Source organism: Microcaecilia unicolor, chromosome 8 (genome assembly GCF_901765095.1).
Source record: "Microcaecilia unicolor chromosome 8, aMicUni1.1, whole genome shotgun sequence".
NCBI lineage: Eukaryota > Metazoa > Chordata > Amphibia > Gymnophiona > Siphonopidae > Microcaecilia > Microcaecilia unicolor.
In genome coordinates, this window is record NC_044038.1 from 242,945,731 (window position 1) to 242,971,255 (window position 25,525).

The following is a 25,525-nucleotide window of genomic DNA, read 5'->3' on the forward strand; positions in this document are numbered from 1 at the left end:
GAACCCCCGCCCGCTATAAAAAGGTAAAATTACCTGCTGTCCGCTCCGAGTTGTAACGACCTGGTGTCCCAGTGAGTAGCTGCAATAGACGCTTAAATAAACGTCGAAATAAACGCCTTTAAAGACGTTTAAAATTTTTTTTTTTTTTTTTTTTTTTTAACGGAGCCAGCGGGAGGGGGGAGAAAAGGAGGGACCTGGCACCACCAGGTTTGCACTTGCTCAAAAGAGCCCTCAACCCCAGGCACTCAACAAAACCTAAAAATTAGGCTTGGAGGCCTAGCCAGAGCTGCTGCTGCTGTGTGTGACCACCACCTGCTGAGATAGAGAACATACTGAGGAGTTTCCGGCAGCACATGACCACATATAGGGAGGCAAAAGTTTGCTCTCTATCTCCACCTGCTGGTAGATGGACACAACCCACCAGTCTATGGATTGATCAGCTTGATGATATGGAACTCACCTTGAGCTACTACTGAAAAGAATCTACATGGAATGTTGGAAACTGATTGAGATTCTGTTGCTACTATTGGAGATTCTAGATGGAATGTTGAAACTATTTGAGATTCTACATGGAATGTTAATGTTGCTATTCCACTAGCAACATTCCATGTAGAAGCCTGCGCGGCCACATTGGTGATCTGCAAGGGCAGGCTTCTATAGGAACTGCTGCTATAGTGGAGAAGTGGCCTAGTGGTTAAAGCACCGGTCTTGCAATCCAGAGGTGTCCTGTTCAAATCCCACTGCTGCTCCTTGTGATCTTAGCCAAGTCACTTAACCCTCCATTGCCTCAGGTACAAACTTAGGTTGTGAGCCCTCCTGGGACAGAGAAATATCCAGAGTACCAGAATGTAACTCACCTTGAGCTACTTCTGAAAAAGGTGTGAGCAAAATCTAAATAAATAAATAAAGATTCCATTCAGAATCTGAAAGAATAGCAACATTCTATGTAGAACCCTAAAGAATAACAAGCGGAGGAGTGGCCTAGTGGTTAGAGCACTGGTCTTGAAATCCAGAGAAATATCCAGAGTACCTGAATGTAACTCACCTTGAGCTACTGCTGAAAAAGGTGTGAGCAAAATCTAAATAAATAAACATTCCATGCACAATCTCAAAGAGTAGAAACATTCCATGTAGAACTCCTAAACCTTCAACTGTCCCCTATCCCTGATATGTCCTTTCTGTCCTAACCCTTATCCCTTACTTGTCCTGTCTGTCATAATTAGATTGTAAGCTCTATTGTGCAGGGACTGTCTCTCCATGTTCAAGTGTGAAGCGCTGTGTGCGTCCGGTAGCGCTATAGAAATGATAAGTAGTAGTAGTAGTAGTAGAATAACAAGAGGAGGAGTGGCCTAGTGGTTAGAGCACCGGTCTTGCAATCCAGAGGTGGACGGCTAAAATCCCACTGCTGCTCCTTGTGATCTTGGGCAAGTCACTTAACCCTCCATTGCCTCAGGTACAAACTTAGATTGTGAGCCCTCCTGGGACAGAGAAATATCCAGTGTACCTGAATGTAACTCACCTTGAGCTACTTCTGAAAAAGGTGTGAGCAAAATCCAAATACATTATTTGAGATTCTGTTGCTACTATTTGAGGTTCTACATGGGCTGTTGCTGTAGTGGAGGAGTGGCCTAGTGGTTAGAGCATCGGTCTTGCAATCCCGAGGTGGCGGGTTCAAATCCCGCTGGTGCTCCTTGTGATCTTGGGCAAGTCACTTAACCCTCCATTGCCTCAGCTACAAACTTAGATTGTGAGCCCTCCTGGGACAGAGAAATATCCAGAGTACCTGAATGTAACTCACCTTGAGCTACTACTGAAAAAGGTGTAAACAAAATCTAAATAAATAAAGTTTCTAGAATTCTAAAGAATAACAAGATTCCATGCAGAATTTCAAAGTGTAGCAATATTCCATGTAAAACCCCAAAGACTAACAAGATTCTTCAGGACGGAGGAGTGGCCTAGTGGTTAGAGCACCAGTCTTGCAATCCTGAGGTGGCCAGTTCAAATCCCACTGCTGCTCCTTGTGATATTGGGCAAGTCACTTAACCCTCCATTGCCTCAGGTACAAACTTAGATTGTGAGCTCTCCTGGGACAGAGAAATATCCAGAGTACCTGAATGTAAGTCACCTTGAGCTACTACTGAAAAAGGTGGGAGCAAAATCTAAATATATGGAATATTGCTACTATTGAAGATTCTACATGGAATGTTGCCACTTTTTGAGATTCTGGAATGTTGTTACTATTTGAGATTCTACATGGAATGTTGCTAGTGGAGAAGTGGCCTAGTTTTTAGAGCACCAGTCTTGCAATCCAGAGGTTTCTGGTTCAAATCCCACTGCTGCTCCTTGTGATCTTGGGCAAGTCACTTAACCCTCCATTGCCTCAGGTACAAACTTAGATTGTGAGCCCTCCTGGGACAGAGAAATATCCAGAGTACCTGAATGTAACTCACCTTGAGTTACTGCTGAAAAAGGTGTGAGCAAAATCTAAATAAATATATAATATATGCAACAAATTAACTATCCCCACACATGGAGGGACTTCTTTTTCCCTCCAATTCCAATGTAAATATATAGTGATAGCTGAAGGGAAAAAAAAAAAAAAACCCTTCAGTTTTCCTGGACCCTGCTCACTTGAAACATTTTTGGGAAACTAGATGACATCTAGTTCCAGTGCTTAGTATCCTCTCCATTCGGTTATTGTGTCAGAGGAGGATCAGTTTCTCTCACTCAAATTGATACTGCTGGTTTCTGTTCTTTAGATTTTTCTAGTTTTAGAGGAGTTTTCTCCTAGTCTCCCCTGTTGTTTACTTGGTCCTTATGAGGTTTTGATACATTTTGTTTTTCTTTCCTCTGCAGCAAACTATTTTCTGATTCAGGTTTATGCTTGCTGTAATATTAATAATGTAAAACTAAAACTATCCACGGACAAGTAGCACAAAACAAATATTGTGTTCTGTGAGAAGTATAAAAAAAGTGAGGAAAGGTACTTCTTATATAAAATAGCATTTTTGACTGGCTACAAGCAATAACTTGCAGTAAAAGAAAACAAATCATAGCAATAAGGGTTGATTTTTAACTCCACAAGTATATGAGTTTGCACATGATGGTTCCTTAATGACACAAAATTTAAGTAGGCAAGGCACTGCAAACATATTAAAAAACACACACACAAAAAAACAGAAAACTGCACATTAACTCCCCCCCCCCCCCCCCCCCAAAAAAAAAAAAAACCACAAGGGCAATGCTATCCCGTAATGGTCCTTATAGATTAGTTTCCCAAAAACAAATTTCATACATGTTATCGTGGGCAGCTTTCATAGCTTTAGCAGCAAATCCCATGTTCTTCAGCACTTCCGTGTTCGTATTGGCATTTTCCAGGGCTTCTCGCTGGAACTCTATCGTGGACAGCGTGCCATCTATCTGTGCCAGCTGCTTCTCATACCTCTTCTTCCGCTTTAGAGCTTGAAGAGCAGCTAGATAAAACAAGCAAGAAACAATGAGTACACCCGAATCACACACACTGTTCATATTAAGAGGCAGGAAACACATATACGTGGCCCCAGACTCAGTCATCAGAAGACACATGCACACAAAGTCCAAGAAAGCCCCTTAAGATCTACACATAGTCCACAGCTCTCTATTTTCAGATATACCAGATTTTCATTTTGAAATGAAAATATTCAATTGATGTTGGGCCCTAGGAGAGACTAGATCAACGTTGCTTCTACATCTCAATTATCTAGTTTGTTAATTTTACTGAAGGATAACTAGGTAAACTGAGTGAAATTAGGCTTAAGCGGTTACCAGAAGCTGTAGGCTTTAAGCAAAGTGACTAGTGTTTGCAATCCTATCAAGAGTATGGTGTAAAGTTCATTGTCTAGACAATTACTACCCAAACTCATCCTGTTCTGGCCAACAAACACACTTTGGTACTATTGATTAACTGATGACTTGGGATGCTTCTCATTTTGAGTCAGGAGCTGGAGGTAAAATATCCACCGATCAACCAACTGCTCCAAAACACCTATCAGACCAAAGTGTCAAGGTACCACTGCCTGAACCCATTTTGTTACTGGTACCTTTGTGTCTGTGTTAATGGCACAGAGAAGCACAAAAGGGCCCTTATGCCTGGAACAGACTCCCCGAGCCCATACGCCATGCGCCCTCCCTGCCCATCTTCAAGTCCTTACTCAAAGCCCATCTCTTCTCCCTTGCTTTTGGTGCCTAACCACCTTCCCCATTCATGATACCTACACTGACTACATAGTTCGTTACCTTTAGATTGTAAGCTCTCTTGAGCAGGGACTGTCCTTCCCCATGTTTTAACTTGTACAGCGCTGCGTAACCCTTGTAGCGCTATAGAAATGCTAAATAGTAGTAGTAGTAGTAGTAGTAGTAGCCCTCAGAACTGGAACAAAACAAGGATTCTTTATTGTGTAGACCCGACACAGATTGTGTTTCAGTGTCTGTATACCTGCGTCAGGGGTCAGAACCAATGGGAATCCTTGAAAAAAACTGATAAGTAGAGTGAAGCAGAACTAACCAAACAGCCTTTATTAATCAAATGCGCTGAACAAATGAACCACCAAGGAAACATTTTTCCCATTGGTTCTGACCCGACGCAGGCTTACAGACACCAAAACACGGCCCGTGTCAGGTCCACACAATAAAGAACCCTTGTTTTGTTCCATTCCGAGGGCCCTTTTGTGCTTTTCTGTTTTTTGTTGTCTTTTGTACTTTTGACCCTCTCTTCTATCACATTAATGGCACAGAAAGCATATGTACCAAGGCTTGTATCCAAAGCCAGCACTGCCTTCTGGGATGTCTCCCAATACAAAAACACAGCCAAAAAATGTTAAGGAATTTTTATATTTATTTATTTTTGTTTACATGGGAAGTGGAATCTAATGATTTTCTTCGCTATAATTCAAAACCTGCTTTGGAGAACAACAGTTGTGTTGCTGAAGCTCTGATAGAAACCATACGTTTTATATATCCAGAATCAGAAAGAGAAGGGAGTCCGTTCTAGTGATACCTACCAGTTAGCTCAAGGGCACGCTTGTGCTGGATTTCAGTCAGAGAACTGTCACTGGAACACCTGGGCTAAAAATGCTGACTTATTCCAGTGGACTTACAAACTAGGTCACTGTCATAAGCCCACCCATATGATTCCTGCCCCGATTATTATACCTTTGATGTCTCACAATCTCCTTGTGCTCATTCCTCAATCTCTTCATCTCCATCCTTCCTACTCTTTACCCCTCCCAATCTCTTCTCCTTATGCTCATCCTATCTTTGTTTACCTCTCCATGCTCAACTTACATATCCTCAAAACCCCACTACTACTATGTTTACTACAACTTGTAACATTCTCCTTCAAGACTTTGTAATTCTATTTACTATGTAAGCTGCATTGAACCTGCTATGTGTGGGAAAGCGCGGGGTACAAATGTAATTAATAATAATAATAATATATAAAAAATGATTACAGGTCCACCTGAAGTTCCTAGGCCTAAAAAACCCTCTGTAGGTCTCTAGAAGACATCTTAGGTTTTCTGCACCACCCGCGATGCTGCTACTTCTCCAGTCACGGCTGTGCAACATCTGACATTACAGAGGTAGTGATGGCACATAAAAGCAAGAAGCAATTCTCTCTCCTACACCCTTAATCCTGCTCCCCACCCTACCTTGGTCTGACGGTTCTCAGCAAGAGACCAACCAATAAGTGGCAAAAAAAAAAAACAGCCGTAACTGTGCGGGAAATGAAGGATTCCTGCCTATCCCCATGACTCATTTCTCTCCCTGGCACAAACCTGATCACCACACGATCAAGGGTAAGCAAGAAGGAACAAAAGGAATAGAAGCCAGGGTGGTGTAGAGGGCAGCAGGAGTCATGGTCCTGGACTAGTGATGTAAAGAGTAGACAGCAGTGCTGTTGCATGGAGAAGCCATGGTTCTTCATCGTACTGGGAGGTATGATGGTTAGAACAAACTTAAGCAGCTGCGATTCTGTTCAGATGGAGCACAAGCAGACCCAATGAGTTAAGAGATGCTACAAGGGGGCACCAAGAAGTGGTGAAGGAGAAATTTGGGGGGTTGTTTTCACAAGTTATTGTAGGACTCAACAAATCCTGGCTGCCCCCTCTGCAAACAGGCTGCTGAGCTCTCAATGAATGAGAAGTGCAGGAAGAGCTTCTTGAGTCTCCAATCTTCTTCAAACTGTCAGGGCAAGATTAATGAGTTGTATCTGCATCCCACAGCTCAAATTCACTGCAATCTCACTGACAGTGCTGTGCAGATGCAAGGGGCAGTCCATGTGGAGGATACAACCAGGCAGCATTAGTAGTACTAAACCAAAAACGTAAGGTGGTGGGGAACCTAGTTCTAGTCTAGCAAGATAGATACAAATAGTAGATCAATTATCTGCCCAAATGTAAACTTTTGCTATAAGACTGATTATGATGGTTGATTTGAAGTTTTAGATTTGTATCATTGAGATTTAACCCTGAAGAAAAAAAAATCCATCAGTTGTTTTTCATCACCTTGTCAGATCATAAAAACGTCATCAATGTACCATTTGCACAATAAAACCTGCCTATCAAAAGGCAGCAGATATTGAGTACTTGACTAGAATGGCAAAATGTAATTGAGATGCGACCAGTCTATTACCAAGTTGTACCCTCTCTGTCCACTGCTGAAGACTGTCGTCCTGGTCTGGATGTTCCTGGAATAATGAACCTGAAAGATCTCTCTGGTAGATAATTTTCACCAAAGTTCAGTATATTGTCCCAAGCGGAAAATGCCATTTGGCCTCAGTTAAAGAACACCAGGGGGGTGTGGGGAAGGCAGGTGCTAAAGTGTCAAAACTTTACAGGAATGGGAGGATTAACAACAAAACAAAGAAAAATCCAACTAGGTACTTCCAAAAGGTTATCAATCAAAACACATAGCCTGACACAATTACTATGGTGAGCACTAGCAATAAAGTCCACATACCTTGGCTTAGGAGACTGCACATAATTAGTTTTACACAGATAAACTAACTGACAGTGGATAAGACTACAGGGCCTAGAGATACCAACTATTAAAATCCCTTCTCCCTCAGAGACCCTTTGTATTTGTCCCATGCTTTCTTGAATTCAAATACCATTTTCATTTCCAGCATCTCCACCGAGAGGATGCTCCATGCATCCACCACCCTTTCCGTAATGAAATACTTCCTTAGGACTATTCCTGAGTCTACTCCCCTTTCACTAGTCCAGCACTTCATTTCCACTGAAAGAGTCCCACCTCCTGCGTGTTTATACCACGGAGGTACTTAAACATGTCTATCATATCTCCCTTCTCTCACTTTTCTTCCAGATATCGAGATCTTCAAGACTGTCCTTGTATGCTTTATAATCAAGACAAAAGACCATTTCGGTGGCCACCCTCTAAACCAACTGCATTCTGTTCCTATCCTTTTGAAAGCGAAGTATCCAGAACTGCACCCAGTACTCCAAATAAGTTTTCACCAGAGCACTATCACCTCCTTTTTCCCGCTGGTCATTCTCCTCCTTATTACTACTACTATTTAGCATTTCTATAGTGCTACAGCGCTGCACAAACATAGAAGAAAGACAGTCCCTGCTCAAAGAGCTTACAATCTAATAGACAAGAAATAAAGTAAGCAAATCAAATCAATTAATGTGTAGAGGACAGGAGGGTAGGTGGAAGGAGAGGTTACACATCAAAAGCAATGTTAAAGAGGTGGGCTTTCAGTCTAGATTTAAAGGTGGCCAAGGATGGGGCAAGACGTAGGGGCTCAGGAAGTTTATTCCAGGCGTAGGGTGCAGCGAGACAGAAGGCGCGAAGTCTGGAGTTGGCAGTAGTGGAGAAGGGAACAGATAAGAAGGATTTATCCATGGAGCGGAGTGCACGGGAAGGGGTGTAGGGAAGGACGAGTGTGGAGAGATACAGTAGAGTGAGTACATTTATACGTTAGTAGAAGAAGTTTGAACAGGATGCGAAAACGGATAGGGAGCCAGTGAAGCGACTTGAGAGGGGTAGTATGAGTAAAGCGACCCTGGCGGAAGATGAGACGGGCAGCAGAGTTTTGAACCGACTGGAGAGGGGAGAGGTGACTAAGTGGGAGGCCAGCAAGAAGCAGATTGCAGTAGTCTAAGCGAGAGGTGACAAGGGTGTGGACGAGGGTTTTGGTAGAGTGCACCCAAGCATCCTTCTAGCTTTTGCAGTCACCTTTTCTACCTATTTGGCCACCATTAAGTTTAGATACAATTACTCCCTGTTCCCACTGTTCATTACAATAAATTCTGAGCTCTAACATAGAATTTGTTAACTATTAAGGTCATACATTCACTGGAATATTTTTCCTAATTAAATGCAGGGTAATTTAATCCACAATACAAAAAAAAATGTTTTGTTTTATTTAAAGGGAGATGAAAATTTATATAGCCAATAACTTTGAGGAGTGATATTAAAATGTTAATATACTCCCTTATGCCTCTCTCTCTCTCCTGATTTTTCCAGTTTAATTAAAACCTGCAAGGCTGTTAATCTATTGAGCGACATTAACCAAGCCTCAAGGGCCCTCTAATTTAATAGTCTGGACAGCTGACAATCTCAAAATACCCTATCCAGAAGGCCAAACAAATCTTCTTCCAAATATATAACAGAATAGGGCCAATATGGTATTCATTAGACAAATGCACTTTAATGAAGCAGTATTTTTAACAGACATAAATGTCGAGCAATTAAAACACTGGCAACAATCTCCATTAGCTGAAACACATCTTATTTTAAAAAGGATTATTTATGCAAAAAAAAAAAAAAAAAAACCATTCATTTCTCTAGTCGCAACACTGATGCACTGTTTATCAATTTGAAGGAGCCTTCTACCTTCTGAAGATAAAACAGCACAGCTTAATCTCTCTTCTCAATCAGCGTAAAGACTAGAAAGGCTTGGGAAAAAGGTTTCACCATCTGTTCTTATCAAAAGAATAAACAATGAAGACCACAAGGCTTTAAAGTCCATTTCTTGGGCAAGTATAGCTGTGTGATGGGAAACGTAAGATCCTCAAGCCACCTCTAAAGCAAATTTATTTTCCACAGCAAAACAGAGCCAAATCTACATCAGGTCCCATCTGCAACATTTCAGCTGATAGAAAGAACTAGTCTGAAACCTGCGGATCTGGCTCTCTTATGTTTTGTCTCACCAATATGCTTCGTTTCTTTGAAAGTGTGAATAAACATGTGGATAAAAGTGAGCCGGTCGATGTAGTGTATCTACGTTTTCAAAAAGCGTTTGACAAAGTCCCTCATGAGAGACTCCTGAGAAAATTAATGAGTCATGGGATAGGAGAAATGTCCTTCTGTGGATTAGGAGCTTACTGGCCAGAAAAGAGAGGTTAGGGTTTAATGGCCAATTCCCTCAATGGAGGAGGGTGAATAGTGGAGTGCCACAAGGATCTGTACTGGGACCGGTGCTATTTAATATTTATTAATGATCTGGAAATGGGAACGAGTGAGGTGATTAAATTTGCAGACAATACAAAACGATTCAGAGTTATCAGAGTGCATGCGGACAGTGAAAAACTGTAGGAAGACCTTAGAAATTGAAAGACTGGGCATCCACATGGCAGATGAAATTTAATGTGGACAAACGAAAAGTGATGCACTTTGGGAAGAATAATCCGAATTATAGTTACTTGATGCTAAGATCCACCTTTTAGTACACAAGCAAAAGATCTAGGTGTCATCGTAGACAATACACTGAAATATTTTGCCCAGTGTGAGGTGGTGGCCAAAAAAGCAAACAGGATGCCAAGAAAAAGAATATTATAATGCCTCTGTTATTGCTCCATGGTGCAACCACACCTTGAGTATGGTGGCCACCAAAAAGATACAGCAGAATTAGAAAAGGCTCAAAAAGGGTGACCAAAATGATTCAGGAGATGGAACTCCTCTCATATGAGGAAAGGCTTAAGAGGTAAGGACTCTTGGAAAAGAGACAGATGAGGAGGGGTGATAGAGGTCTACAAAATACTTAGTGGTGTAGAATGGATAAAGATAAATTGATTTTTTACTCTTTCAAAATGTACAAAGATTAGGGAACACTCAAAGAAGTTACATAGTACTACATTTAAAACAAACGGGAGAAATATTTTTTCACTCGACTAAGCACTGAAACTCATTGCCAGAGATGTGGTAACATTGGTTAGCGTATTTGGGTTTTAAAAAAAGGTTTGGACAAGTTCCTGGAGGAAAAATCCATAGTCTGCTATTGAGATAGACATAAGGAAAGCCACTGCTTGTCCATGGGACCAATAGCATGAATCTTGCTACTATTTGAGTTTCTACCAGGTACTTGTGACCTGGTTGGCCACTGTTGGAAGCAGGATACTGCTGGGCTAGATGGACCACAGGTCTGACTCAATATGGCTATTCTTCTGCTCTTATATAAAACTGAAGTGAAAATACAGAGGCATTTGAAATCATCCATACTTAAAACTTTAAAAGGCTTATCAATGGAAAATAATGTATTAAAAAAGATTTCACTACATACAGGAAAAACATGTCCGAGTAATCTCAAAGCACATCAACACTTGGCAAAGGACCATAAGAATGTTTTCTAACTTTCCGATGTTTATTCTATTTGTAACTCAATACGATGCACAATCTACTATGCTAATGTATATTGTGATTGTGTGTTTTTGGAATAATAGTTTTATTTTGTATGAATGCTCCCTACAGTAGTCAGCATTGTACTTCCTTTTCGTTTATTATGGTTTGGCAATGAAGAGTGATATATATTAAATAAAATGGTCCTAACCTATGAAATATAAAATAATACAACAAATGTAACTGATAAGAACCCCAACAGAAACCATCTCAATAAAATTTCTTAAGAAGCCAACATTGAATTTCTTTTCAAAAATGTAAATCCAATTGTTCCTCTACTCACAGCAGACACAGACCACTGCAAGATGACCTCCAGCTTCAAAAAAGATAGACATGTTTTTGTGAAACAGGAAGTTGCATCAGAAGGTGGGACCCTGCAGAGGGAAGGCCCCGAAGCAGGTCTGTGGTGATCGGTATCAACTCCATAAGGTTCACATATGTGTGTGGGGGGGGGGGGGGGGTGGAGAGGAGGAGGGAACTGGAGAGGAGGGAGAAAGGTGCTGGAGTCGCAGGAGAGGGGTTCTGGAGCTGCAGGAGGCTTGAGAAGAGGGGCTGGATCACAGGGGGGGGGGGGGGGGCTGGAGGGAAGGGAGAGGTGCTGGACCCATAGAGGGAGGCTCCTGGAGGGAAGCTAGAGAGATGCTGGACCCGTGGGAGGGGGGCCTGCTGGAGGGAAGGGATAGAGGTGCCAGACCAGGGGGTCTGGAGAGAAGCGCTGGACCTGTGGGAGGGGGACTGCTCCTGCCCCCATCATAGGCCACCCTCCTCCCCTTGTTCAGACCATTCCCAATTACAAAATGCTGGCCGTGACCTCTCGTGGCAGTCTCCCATAGGAAGTTATGACCACCATTTTTTCAGCACAGTGAAAAGGGGCAGGAGCAATTTGGGATGAACCTACCCTGAAGACACCACTATACCACCAGGGCCTTTACAAGGGAGAGCCTACGGGAGGGGGCGGAGTGGTGGGCAGCCTAGGTGTGGACATGCTTTGTGTTGAGGGAGGGGGGGGGGAGAGAAGCTGACAAGGCAGTAGGACTACAATTTCGGTTCGGTTTGGTGCTGAATCCAAAACCGAAATTCAGTAGGTTTCTAATATAACTCACTTGTACAGGTTCTTAATTCCAGCCAAAAGTTCATTTTAAAAACTACTTTTTACTTTCAAACATACAATATTATAATTAACTAAGTAGCTTCATTCCATGTTCCATTTCAGATCATCTGTTTATCTTCAAACATAACTATAAGCAGGTATCAAGTATGTTGTTAAGAAACTACTGTTAGCTCAACCCCAGAACCTACAAATACTTGTAACCAAAAGGCTGGAAACTGATCTTCCGACTGCTCTTAACTACTGCTACTACTACTACTACTACTTAGCATTTCTATAGCGCTACTAGGGTTATGCAGCGCTGTACAAGTTTAACAAGGGGAAGGACAGTCCCTGCTCAAGAGAGCTTACAATCTAAAGGTTACAAACTATGTAGTCAGTGTAGGTATCATGAATGGGGAAGGTGGTTAGGCGCCAAAAGCAAGGGAGAAGAGATGGGCTTTGAGTAAGGACTTGAAAATGGGCAGGGAGGGCGCTTGGCGTATGGGCTCGGGAAGTCTGTTCCAGGCATAAGGTGATGCGAGGCAGAACGGGCAGAGTCTGGAGTTAGCGGTGGTGGAGAAGGGTACGGATAGGAGTGATTTGCCCTGAGAGCGGACTGGACATGAAACAGATGATCTCTGCACCTCCTGAGCAGGTTTCAAGCCAGAAAACGTATTACTGTATTTCTACACTAGTGTTCAAACTAGTGCTAATATATGGCATTAGATTTACCCTTTAAGATAAAAAGTCTTATTGAACACAAACTACTACTAATAATTTCTATAGCGCCACTAGAAGTACACAAATAGGACATAAGAATAAAATGCAGACTGGATGGACCATGCAGGTCTTTTTCTGCCGTCATTTACTATGTTACTATGTAAGTTCTTTTCAAGCCTTAAGAATGTCTTTGAAAATGGCTGGATATTTGCACACTCTTTTTTTGTTTTTTTGTTTTTTTTTTTTTGGGGGGGGGGGTTGTTTTATGTTTTGTTATTTCAAATTAGTTATAAAAAGTAAATGCAACAATATTCAAACTTAAGAAATAACATAAGAAATAAGGAAAGCAAATTGCATCAAATCCACACTACTGAGAACAGTTAAAAGACTAAATTACTAAAGAAACAAACAAACAAAAAAGTATAATCTATTCAAATACAGGCCTTCTGTCTCGCTGCACCCTACGCCTGGAATAAACTTCCTGAGCCCCTACGTCTTGCCCCATCCTTGGCCACCTTTATGTTTCAACAATTTTTATTGATGATACGAGAGATTCACAATCATCAATTGCCATATAAACATATGAAACAATACAAACTGAATACTGGTTAATGCGTTATCATCAAATATTTTATAACATTCCCTCCCCTCCCCCACTACCCCCTTTACCCTTTCACAGGTTATTACAATCTGATAGCTAGTACTGGATCTGTTTGGACCAGTAAACTCCACATTACAATCCATTCCTGTAGTCCTCAGCCGTCAAAGAAAGGAGAGTGAGCCTGTTTTCTTATAGCTCTCCCCCCTTGCACTTTTCAGCTTTGCATATTTCTGTTTAAGTCTGTTTACAGTATCCGAACATTGGATATACATTCAACAAGGCACAGCAAAGAACATTTCAAATACAACAGACCATTATCAGACAATCGGCAAACAATTCCTTTTCCTTCTTTAAACCCCAATCTACCCCCCTCCCTCCCACCCTCTCTTCTTGGGGAAACCCCCACGCCAATAATGGCTTAGCATGAACCGGTACCTTAATATTCTCTCGATTTTGAAAATTGACAATTTAGGAACAGTACCATTAAATAAAACATCTTATTATAGGGTGTAATACCAACCAAAACCCCTTCAAACCCCCCCTCCCCCCCAAAAATACATCAAGAAAAGAAAGCCTGCTAAACAGCAACCCTCCCATACCCATCTACCCGAGTGACCACCTATCCTTTATGACAGGGAGCATCAAATTCATCTAATTGGTGAGAGCCGTTTGAGGAGAAACCGACAGAGCAGTAAGTTTGTTAAGAATATAACTTCGGGCCCTAGGAGACACCACCTGAAGATATCCCTTCCAGGTTAAGTAAAAATTGTTTTGTGTTTTGAAATTAAGCAAAGAATCCTGGAGTTCCATTAAGAGTAAAGCATGGAAACGGTTACGCCATTGCCAATAAGAGGGACCCTGTTCCAAGATCCAGTTCACCAAGATACATTTCATACCCACCAGGTAGGCTTTATGGGCGAGTGCACTCTGATGAGACGTGTCCCCCTCTATCGGAGAGAGACACCCCAGTAAAATACATTTTGGTGACAGTCGGACCCGCTGCCCCCCGAGACTACCTACAAACCTAGTGATCCTGACCCAGAACGCTTTGATAGCCGCACACTTCCAAAAGGCATGGAAAAAATCATTTTGAGACACTCCACACCTCTTACACACAGCCGACTCTAAATATCCCATTTGACACAATCGCGATTGCGAGGTGTAGGCTCGGTAGATCACTCTGGCTTGACACTCCCGAAGCTCTACGCTTCGTGTCCATTTCAAAACTCCTCTCAGACCTTGCAGTAGCTCCTGAGAAGAAACCGGCGCCTGTATGTCCCCTGCCCATCTGGTTACCACCTGACCCAAGTCTCTCTGCGAACATGTCCTTATCAATCTCTTATATAACAGGGATATGGAGATAGGGTCGCCCGACGGCAATTTGGCGGTCAGATCAACACCCAGCGCTCTACATGGAAGAGATGCCACATAGTGCCGCACCTGTTCATACGCAAAACAAGTACCCCAATCTAATAAATTTAATCCAAGGTCTTCCATGGGCCTGATCACACCATCAGGCCCCAACAAATGGTGCAAAAACAATATCCCCATTTCCCCCCCATGCTCTCAGCACTGAATTATCCGTACCCGGACGAAATGCCTCATTACCTTGCAGAGGGAGTAAACTACTACACCTGCAGTCGAAGGACCAAAGCTTCGCCAGATCTTTCCACAACATCTTTAAAGGCTCTGTCACTACATTAAGCCGTATGTGTGTGGGCAGCTCCTTCCGCACTGCGTGCAGTATGTAGAAAACATGTAGGGGACTACACAGCTCTTGTTCCATAGCTAAGGGCGAGTACACCTCTGTCTGTTGATACCAGTCTCCCAGATGATGTAATAAGCAAGCCATGTTATAAAGTTTAATATCCGGAACTCCGAAACCCCCCTCCCCACTTTTCCCCTTGAGAAATTCAAACTTAATCTGAGGTCTCTTTTTAGCCCAGAAGAATTTAGAAAGCATGCTTTGAAGTGCTCTTAAATCCCGTTGTTTAAGGTATAGCGGAATCGACTGCATGCAATAGAGCCATCTGGGGAACAGCACCATATTAAACAGAGCAATCCGCCCCATCAAAGACAGCGGCAGTCCTTCCCATCTCCCCAGTGTCTCCCTGGTACCTGCCAGCAATTGTGCTATGTTGGTCTCTCCAAGTTGCCTAGGATCCTTAGTAAGTAAGATACCCAGATATTTAAACGCCGAGTCTGCTCTTCTAAAGGGACAGTGTAGTCTCTCCCACTGGTGTGCACTCACATTTAGAGACATTACCTCTGACTTGTCTAGATTAAGACAAAAACCAGAGAAATCTCCGAACTCAGCAAAAAGGTCCATCAAAGCTGGTAAGGATACCTGTGGGTTCTCTATCACCACTAATAAGTCGTCTGCAAAAGCAGAGATCTTAAAGGATTCTTCCCCTATTCCTTGGCCACCTTTAAATCTAGACTGAAAGCCCACCTCTTTAACATTGCTTTTGACTCGTAACCACTCGCCTCCACCTACCCTCCTCCTTCCTGTACACAATAATTGATTTGATTTGCTTACTTTATTTTTTGTCTATTAGATTGTAAGCTCTTCGAGCAGGGACTGTCTTTCTTCTATGTTTGTGCAGCACTGTGTATGCCTTGTAGCGCTATAGAAATGCTAAATAGTAGTAGTAGGCCTGGTAATTAACGATATAACCCTAAATTAAAACCAGCATTTCCAATTTCAAGGTAACTACTGCTTTAGTAGAGAGAAAGCTGGATCTAGAAATATATATGAATTATTCCCCTGATTAACCCCAAGCATTTACAAGGAAATTTAAGAAAAAAAAATGTACCACCTGCAGTCAGAACTCTAGGCCTTAGCTGCAGGAAAGCCCTACGTATCAAATACAAGTCCACATACGCAACCAGTTTTTCCTACATTTGCACGCAACTATGGAACGCACTTCCGAAAACCATAAAAACAATGTTTAACTATCTTCCGAAGACTATTGAAAACCAAAAACAACCGTCCTAATTACTAAACAATAAGACTGGATCGACCTTAATCACACGACCGAACAACCTCATTGCTTTTAATAAACAAACAATCCCACTTCTAATCTAATATCGATTACTATGTAACCACACAATGCTGACTAACTTCACTGCCAAACACTATCACTTCTACCCTAATGTCGATACCTGAGCAACAACATAATGTTGACATCTACGCAAGATCACAATGTATTCTTATACCATGTATGTACGCACTGAATGTAAAACCATGTGCAACTCTGTAGACCGGAAATGGCAATCGCCACTACAGCAAATGTAAGCCACATTGAACCTGCAAATAGGTGGGAAAATGTGGGATACAAACGCTACAAATAAATAAATAAATAAATAAATACATAAATATCATCTGAGTTGGCCTCAGGGAACATCTGAATGCTTTGACCACAAAAGTTAATATTCTTCTTTTTAAAGTATGCTTTCAAAATCTCTAACTTTTTATCAAGGCAAACAAAGGAAACCAACAGTGTAGCACGTTTCTCAATACCATCTTTAGAAGATTCCAAAAATTTAGTAAGATCCAAACTGTCTGGTGTATTCAAATGATCAAAATCACCTTCCCAATTAGCTACTCTCAAACCTCTAGGAATGCAATACATAGTCTTAACATCTGATTCCAACATACAACACATCCTTCATATATATCTTAAAAAGTTCCATTGAAGAAAGATAATGTATAATTGAAAAGTTCAAATATCCTCAAATTATTCACTCTAGCAGACTTTTCTAAATTTTCTGAGTATGCATCAAAAGAGGCAACTACTGCTTGGCAAGAAACCATTTCAGATTCCAATTTTTCCACATGTTTTTGAAGGACATTAAACTTTTCTTCACGTTCAGTCAGTTTATCAACAGATTCATGAGAGAACTGGCAAGATGGTGGAGGCTATTATTAAGAATAAAATTGCAGAGCATATACAAAAACATGGACTGACGAGACAAAGTCAGCACGGATTTAGTGAAGGGAAGTCTTGCCTCACCAATCTAATGCATTTTTTTGAGGGGGTAAGCAAACATGTGGACAATGGGGAGCCGGTTGATATTGTATATCTGGATTTTCAGAAGGCGTTTGACAAAGTGCCGCACGAAAGACTCCTGAAGAAATTGCAGAGTCATGGAATCGGAGGTAGGGTATTATTATGGATTAAGAACTGGTTGAAAGATAGGAAGCAGAGAGTAGGATTGCGTGGCCAGTATTCTCAGTGGAGGAGGGTAGTTAGTGGGGTCCCGCAGGGGTCTGTGCTGGGTCCGTTGCTTTTTAATGTATTTATAAATGACCTAGAGATGGGAATAACTAGTGAGGTAATTAAATTCGCCGATGACACAAAATTATTCAGGGTCGTCAAGTCGCAGGAGGAATGTGAACGATTACAGGAGGACCTTGCGAGACTGGGAGAATGGGCGTGCAAGTGGCAGATGAAGTTCAATGTTGACAAGTGCAAAGTGATGCATGTGGGTAAGAGGAACCCGAATTATAGCTACGTCTTGCAAGGTTCCGCGTTAGGAGTTACGGATCAAGAAAGGGATCTGGGTGTCGTCGTCGATGATACGCTGAAACCTTCTGCTCAGTGTGCTGCTGCGGCTAGGAAAGCGAATAGAATGTTGGGTGTTATTAGGAAGGGAATGGAGTCCAGGTGTGCGGATGTTATAATGCCGTTGTATCGCTCCATGGTGCGACCGCACCTGGAGTATTGTGTTCAGTACTGGTCTCCGTATCTCAAAAAAGATATAGTAGAATTGGAAAAGGTACAGCGAAGGGTGACGAAAATGATAGTGGGGATGGGACGACTTTCCTATGAAGAGAGGCTGAGAAGGCTAGGGCTTTTCAGCTTGGAGAAGAGACGGCTGAGGGGAGATATGATAGAAGTGTATAAAATAATGAGTGGAATGGATCGGGTGGATGTGAAGCGACTGTTCACGCTATCCAAAAATACTAGGACTAGAGGGCATGAGTTGAAGCTACAGTGTGGTAAATTTAAAACGAATCGGAGAAAATTTTTCTTCACCCAACGTGTAATTAGACTCTGGAATTCGTTGCCGGAGAACGTGGTACGGGCGGTTAGCTTGACGGAGTTTAAAAAGGGGTTAGATAGATTCCTAAAGGACAAGTCCATAGACCGCTATTAAATGGACTTGGAAAAATTCCGCATTTTTAGGTATAACTTGTCTGGAATGTTTTTACGTTTGGGGAGCGTACCAGGTGCCCTTGACCTGGATTGGCCACTGTCGGTGACAGGATGCTGGGCTAGATGGACCTTTGGTCTTTCCCAGTATGGCACTACTTATGTACTTATGTACTTATGTACTTATCCTGTCTGGTTATACCCCCAAAAACATCTTTCGAAGAAATATCCTGGTTAGATTTAGAACAGTCAGAGACTGATATGAAAGCGTCACAGAAACTGGTAACTGAAGCAGCTCCCAAACTCTTCTGAAAGCTTCCAACTACATCAACCAAACCAGCTGTAACATAGTAACATAGTAGATGACGGGAGAAAAAGACCTGTACGGTCCATCCAGTCTGCCCAACAAGATAACTCATATTTGCTGCTTTTTGTGTATACCCTACTTTGATTTGTACCTGTGCTCTTCAGGGCACAGACCGTATAAGTCTGCCCAGCACTATCCCCGCCTCCCAACCACCTGCCCCTCCTCCCAACCGCCGGCTCTGGCACAGACCGTATAAGTCTGCCCAGCACTATCCTCACCTCCCAACCACCAGCCCTGCCTCCCAACCACCGGCTCTGTCACAGACCGTACAAGTCTGTCCAGCACTATCCCCACCTTCCAACCACCAGTCCCGCTGCCCACCACCGGCTCTGGCACAGACCGTACAAGTCTGTCCAGCACTATCCTCACCTCCCAACCACCAGCCCTGCCTCCCAACCACCGGCTCTGTCACAGACCGTACAAGTCTGTCCAGCACTATCCCCGCCTCCCAACCACCAGTCCCGCTGCCCACCACCGGCTCTGGCACAGACCGTACAAGTCTGTCCAGCACTATCCTTGCCTCCCAACCACCAGCCCCGCCTCCCGATCTTGACTAAGCTCCTGAGGATCCATTCCTTTGGCACAGGATTCCTTTATGCTTATCCCATGCATGTTTGAATTCCGTTACCGTTTTCATTTCCACCACCTCCCGCGGGAGGGCATTCCAAGCATCCACTACTCTCTCCGTGAAAAAATACTTCCTGACATTTTTCTTGAGTCTGTCCCCCTTCAATCTCATTTCATGTCCTCTCGTTCTACCACCTTCCCATCTCCGGAAAAGGTTAGTTTGCAGATTAATACCTTTCAAATATTTGAACGTCTGTATCATATCACCCGTTTCTCCTTTCCTCCAGAGTATACATGTTCAGGTCCGCAAGTCTCTCCTCATACGTCTTGTAACGCAAATCCCATACCATTCTCGTAGCTTTTCTTTGCACCGCTTCAATTCTTTTTACATCCTTAGCGAGATACGGCCTCCAAAACTGAACACACTACTCCAGGTGGGGCCTCACCAACGACTTATACAGGGGCATCAACACCCCCTTTCTTCTGCAAACCAGCTGTATTAATAGGCAATTCAGAAACAGCTACAGTCTTCTCCTTTGACAGACTACCGTTGCTTTCTGAAAACACTGCTGGTTGTGGGGGTGGAGTAGGACTCCCAGAAGAGAGAGAAACATCGGGATAAAGAATACTCACAGTAGTAGAAGCAACGTTATTTAATACCGTTGTCATGATTGTAGCCGCAAATGTAGTTCCTTTGGGTCTTTAACTACTACTGGCGCTAGAACAGTCTTCTTACCTCCTCCTTTCCTCTTCTCCATCAGAGCGGAGCAGAATCTCACGCTCCGCACTGGCTCCTAAGGGGTGTTCCCCTTTGGTCATGCCCCTTCAGGCACACAGCCATGTACCATGGGAAGTATTTTTGGAAAGCGTGAACAGACGCTTCACATCTACCTGTTCAACTCCACTCATTATTTTATAGACCTCTTATCATATCTCCCCTCAGCCGGGTAGACTGATGTGACGCGTCTGTTCACGCTTTCCAAAAATACTAGGACTAGGGGGAATGCGATGAAGCTACAATGTAGTACATTTAAAACAAATCGGAGAAAATGTTTCTTCACTCAACGTGTAATTAAACTCTGGAATTCGTTGCCAGAGAATGTGGTAAAGGCGGTTAGCTTAGCGGAGTTTAAAAAAGGTTTGGACGGCTTCCTAAAGGAAAAGTCCATAGACCGTTATTAAATGAACTTGGGGAAAATCAGTACAACATGTTTTGTACATTTTTGGGATCTTGCCGGGTATTTGTGACCTGGATTGGCCACTGTTGGAAACAGGATGCTGGGCTCGATGGACCTTTGGTCTTTCCCAGTATGGCAATACTTATGTACTTAAGGGCTGCCTGTAAATTGCTGGTATAAGCAGAGCTCCCGACATCACCGGTTCCCAACAAGACACCCAGACCAATGCCTGCAGTTACCGGGGCTCTCAGCTGTTTCCTGCACACTCCTTGTTTTAATATATAATTGAGTTATGATTGTAAGGAACAAAATTATTCTTCAAAGTTTTAAAACTCCTATAAAGAAGACAGTTTGCAACACAAGATCATGGTATGCTAAATGTTATGTACATAAGTAAAACCTGCATATCAGACAGCCAAACATGTGTCAATCAACTCAAATATTGCTTTTGCAATCCGGGAGAAAGAAATGTGACAGGCCACATATCTCAAAGACTTCTGGCTATTTATGAAGTCATGGATTGTTTCAGACTGGAAACCTGTCAGACTGTCATAGTAATGCTTGAATGTTTTCACTTATATACACTGTCAGCTAGCACATTTGCTTATTTCCGTGAGCAGGGACTGTCCTTCTATGTTTGAATTGTACAGCGCTGCGTAACCCTAGTAGCGCTTTAGAAATGATTGTTGTTGTTGATCTGATGAAGAAGGGCAACCTTCGAAAGCTAATCAAGAAATGTATTAAGTTATGTCCAATAAAAAAAGGTATCATCTTATTTTCTTTTCCATGTTTTATTTTGTTTGATTTCTATTGATAACCTTAAAAGTGGACTAACACGGCTACCACACTCCTCTACTTAAGACTGGAAACCAACTCTGCAAAGGGTTAGCGAGAGTCAAAATAAGAGGCCAATCTGATGAGATCAAACACTGACCTGCGATTTCAACAAGAGGGCATGAGGCTAGTGAGAAATGCTTCCCAAACAAATAAACAAAAAGGGACAGGGCAACCACTGATAGAAATGGAAGGAAAGGCTCTTCCATTTCCTGAGAAGAACAAAGCTGAAAAATTAGATCTCCTCATTCATCTCTATGTCCATGCCTTGAAAAAAGAAACTGGTATTTTATCTGCAAACTGAAAATGCTTTTTTTGAGGGAGGGAGTTAGAGAGCAGAACCTTCAAAGCAGAAAAGAGAAATAGGCTGAAACCTGATCTTCTTGATCCGCCTTAAATCCAGATAATGCACCTATGCATCAACTTTCTCCCACTCTAGCTTTCATCTTTGGAATGATCTGCTTAAACTGGTGAAACTTACTCCTGATCACCCTACTTTCAAAAAGCGCCTCAAGACCTTTCTATTTGGCAAAGCGTATGCCTCACTCCCGCCGGGCATCTCTACCTTCTGATCTGTCTTACCCTGGTGTCACATTACTCACCGCTGCTCTTTCTCTTTTACTTTACCTGGCTTTGCCTTTTTCCCATTATACTTCTAGGACATTAATTGTTTGACCCCTGACATGCTGTGTTTTTATATAGATTATTGTAAGCCACATTGGGCCTGCCCATGGGTGGGAAACTGTGGGATATAAATGCTGTAAATAAATAAATAAGATAATCTGTTTTATTTTTAACCCACATCCCTGAATCATGCTTTGCCCTGGTCAGACTTACCCTGGCATGTTGGGATTTCCCTTTTTCACACTAAAGTTGGATCCAGAGGTCTCCACTGAATGGCCCCCAGGCAAGTAGTGGATTCTTAGCAAGTTGGATCCAGAGACCTCCCGATCGAACTTGAAATGTATACTGTCTATGCCCTGAAGAGGACAGGTACAAATCAAAGTAAGGTACGCCAGGCCCCCTCCCTGCCCATCTTCAAATCTCTGCTTAAAGCCCACCTCTTCAACGTCGCCTTCGGCACCTAACCTCTACACCTCTACCCAGGAAATCTTAACTACCCCAACTTGACGTTTCGTTCTTTAGATTGTAAGCTCCTTTGAGCAGGGGCCGTCCTTCTTTGTTTATTTTGTACAGCGCTGCGTAACCCTAGTAGTGTTCTAGAAATGTTTAGTAGTACCGTGTTTCCCCGAAAATAAGACACTGTCTTATATTAATTTTTGCCCCCCAAAATGCGCTAGGTCTTATTTTCAGGGGCTGTCTTATTTTTCAGGGAAACATCGGGGTTGGCCCGCTCGCCCTCCGTCGCTCCCGCAACTAACCTTAAACGCCTCCTTTCACCTTTGCAGCAAGCAGCAACAGGGCAGGCGGTCCTTCCTTCCGTGTCCCGCCCTCGCCTGACGTAACGTCCGCGAGGGCGGGGCACGGAAGGAAGGAGAGGTCTGCCCTGCTGCTGCTTGCTGCGAAGGTAACATAGTAACATAGTAGATGACGGCAGAAAAAGACCTGCACGGTCCATCCAGTCTGCCCAAGACAAACTCATAAGTGTATACCTTACCTTGAATTTGTACCTGTCCTTTTCAGGGCACAGACTGTATAAGTCTGCCCAGCAGTATTTCCCGCCTCCCAACCACCAGTCCCGCCTCCCATCAGCGACTCTGGTACAGACCGTACAAGTCTGCCCTCCCCTATCCTCGCCTCCCAACCACCACCCCCTCTTCCCCCCAACTGCTCCGCCACCCAATTTCAGCTAAGCTTCTGAGGATCCATTCCTGCTGCACAGGATTCCTTTATGCATATCCCACGCATGTTTGAATTTAGAATTCTAGAATCTTGCTACTCTTTGAGGTTCTACACGGAATCTTGCTACACTTTCAAATTCTGCATGGAATCATGTTATTCTTTAGTAACATAGTAGATGACGGCAGAAAAAGACCTGCATGGTCCATCCAGTCTGCCCAAGACAAACTCATAAGTGTATACCTTACCTTGAATTTGTACCTGTTCTTTTCAGGGCACAGACCATATAAGTCTGTCCAGCAGTATTTCCCGCCTCCCATCAGCGACTCTGGTACAGACTGTATAAGTCTGCCCTCCCTTATCCTAGCCTCCCAACCACCAACCTCTCTTCCCCCCACCTGCTCCGCGTTATTTCCGGGAGCGACGGAGGGTGGGTGGCCCGGTGACCTCGGGTGTGGGGGGGGGGGGGGCGGCCTTGTCCGGCTCTCAGCAGCCCTGCTTTCAAACAAAAATTTGCTAGGTCTTGAGGCCTTATATCTAGCAATTCAGGAAAACCTCTACTAGGTCTTACTTTCGGGGAAACAGGGTAGTAGCAGTAAGGTATAGACAAAAAGTAGCACATATGAGTTTATCTTGTTGGGCAGACTGGATGGACCGTGCAGGTCTTTCTCTGCCGTCATCTACTATGTTACTTACTTCCTTTCAGACCGGCTGCTGCCCGGGGAGGAGGAGAGGCGCTGGGGGGGCCGTGGGGGGGGGGGGGAGGAGGAGTGACGGTTGCCCAGGCCCTGGGGGGGCAGGGGGGCGGGGGGGGAGAGGGGTGACGGTTGCCCAGGCCCTGGGGGGGCAGGGGGGCGAGGGGGGCGTGGGGGGGAGAGGGGTGATGGTTGCCCAGGCCCTGGGGGGGCAGGGGGCGGGGGGGCCGTGGGGGGGGGGAGGGGTGACGGTTGCCCAGGCCCTGGGGGGGCAGGGGGGCGTGGGGGGGGGAGAGGGGTGACGGTTGCCCAGGCCCTGGGGGGGCAGGGGGCGGGGGGGCCATGGGGGGGAGAGGGGTGACGGTTGCCCAGGCCCTGGGGGGGCGGGGGGGGGGATAGGGGTGACGGTTGCCCAGGCCCTGGGGGGGCAGGGGGGCGGGGGGGGGGGGGAGAGGAGTGACTGTTGCCCAGGCACTGGGGGGGCAGGGGGGCAGGGAGAGGGGTGACGGTTGCCCAGGCCCTGGGGGGAGCAGGGGGGCGGGGGGGCCGTGGGGGGGGGAGAGGGGTGACAGTTGCCCAGGCCCTGGGGGGGGCCGTGGGGGGGGAGAGGGATGACGTTGCCCAGGCCCTGGGGGGGGCAGGGGGCGGGGGGGGAGAGGGATGACGTTGCCCAGGCCCTGGGGGGGGGCCGTGGAGGGGGGGGAGAGGGATGACGTTGCCCAGGCCCTGGGGGGGGCAGGGGGGCGCCGCCCATCCCCCGCTCACCTCGCTTGTTCTTGGTTCCCTGCTTCTTGGCCGTCTGCAGCTCCTGCTCGATCTTCTTCTCCAGGAACTCCTGCTTCTTGGTCAACATCTCCTCGGTCTCCCGGAGCCTCTGAATGGCCTCCTGCGCCGTCGGAGACTTATTGCTTTTGCCGCCGGTACCGAACAGCTTCCCGAACACGGACATGTTGGCGGCTCGAGAGGGAAACTTCTCCGGAGCTCAGCCACAGCTACGTCCCCAACACAGCCGCCGCCGCTGCTTCCGCCTTCGTTCCGTAACGCTGCACGTACGCACGCAAGAACGAACGCAGGCACCCCTCGCGCCCGGGTCACAAGGCCGCCGTGACGTCACGCCCAGCTGAGCCCTGACTCACCCGCCGCCGCCGCTTCCACCCAGGGCCGGAGCTCTGTGACGTCACTCGGACCATAGAGCTTGGCGCCAAACCCTAGAAAGTCTTGTGCGAGGCGAGGCGACGTGCTGGCTACTTCCGGGTATATGTCAGACTCAGTCTCCCCTGGTCACCGCCTCAAAAAAACGTCACCTCTGTGCAAATCTATCTCATGCGCATTCATGGTGCAGTAGATTTGTGAGGCAAGACTTCCCTTCACTAAATCTGTGCTGACTTTGTCTCAGTAGCCCATGCTTTTGTATGTGCTCTGTAATTTTATTCTTAATAATAGCCTCCACCATTTTTCCCGGCACCGACGTCAGACTCACCGGTCTATAATTTCCCGGATCTCCTCTGGAACCCTTTTTAAAAACTGGAGTTACATTGGCCACCCTCCAATCTTCCGGTACCACACCTGATTTTAGGGATAAATTGCAGCTCCACAAGTTCATTTTTCAGCTCTATTAATACTCTGGGATGAATACCATCCGGTCCCGGTGATTTACTACTTTTTAGTTTGCACTGTTGAAAGCCGCAATTTGATTTGGTCATAGGGTGGCATTCGGCACTATGTCCTTCATAGATGTCTCTCGACTGCATTCAAATTCAACTTCGGGATTGTATACCAAAGTTGAATTTGAATGCTGGGCAGACTTATACGGTCTGTGCCAGAGCCGGTGGTG

General features: G+C 44.5%; 1 protein-coding gene across 1 annotated transcript in view; it reads right to left on the reverse strand.

Annotated features, from left to right (window-relative positions):
• The window catches only part of LOC115475680 (charged multivesicular body protein 4b), a 42,088-nt gene extending 17,279 nt beyond the window's left edge, over nucleotides 1-24,809 (reverse strand). The window contains exons 1-2 of the mRNA XM_030211601.1: nucleotides 24,457-24,809; nucleotides 3,296-3,473 (exon numbers count right to left, since the gene is read on the reverse strand). Coding sequence (XP_030067461.1) covers nucleotides 3,296-3,473; nucleotides 24,457-24,640 — 362 coding nt within the window. The 5' untranslated portion in view covers nucleotides 24,641-24,809. The remainder of the gene's footprint in view (nucleotides 1-3,295; nucleotides 3,474-24,456) is intronic.
• Between the last annotated feature and the right edge of the window lie 716 nt (nucleotides 24,810-25,525).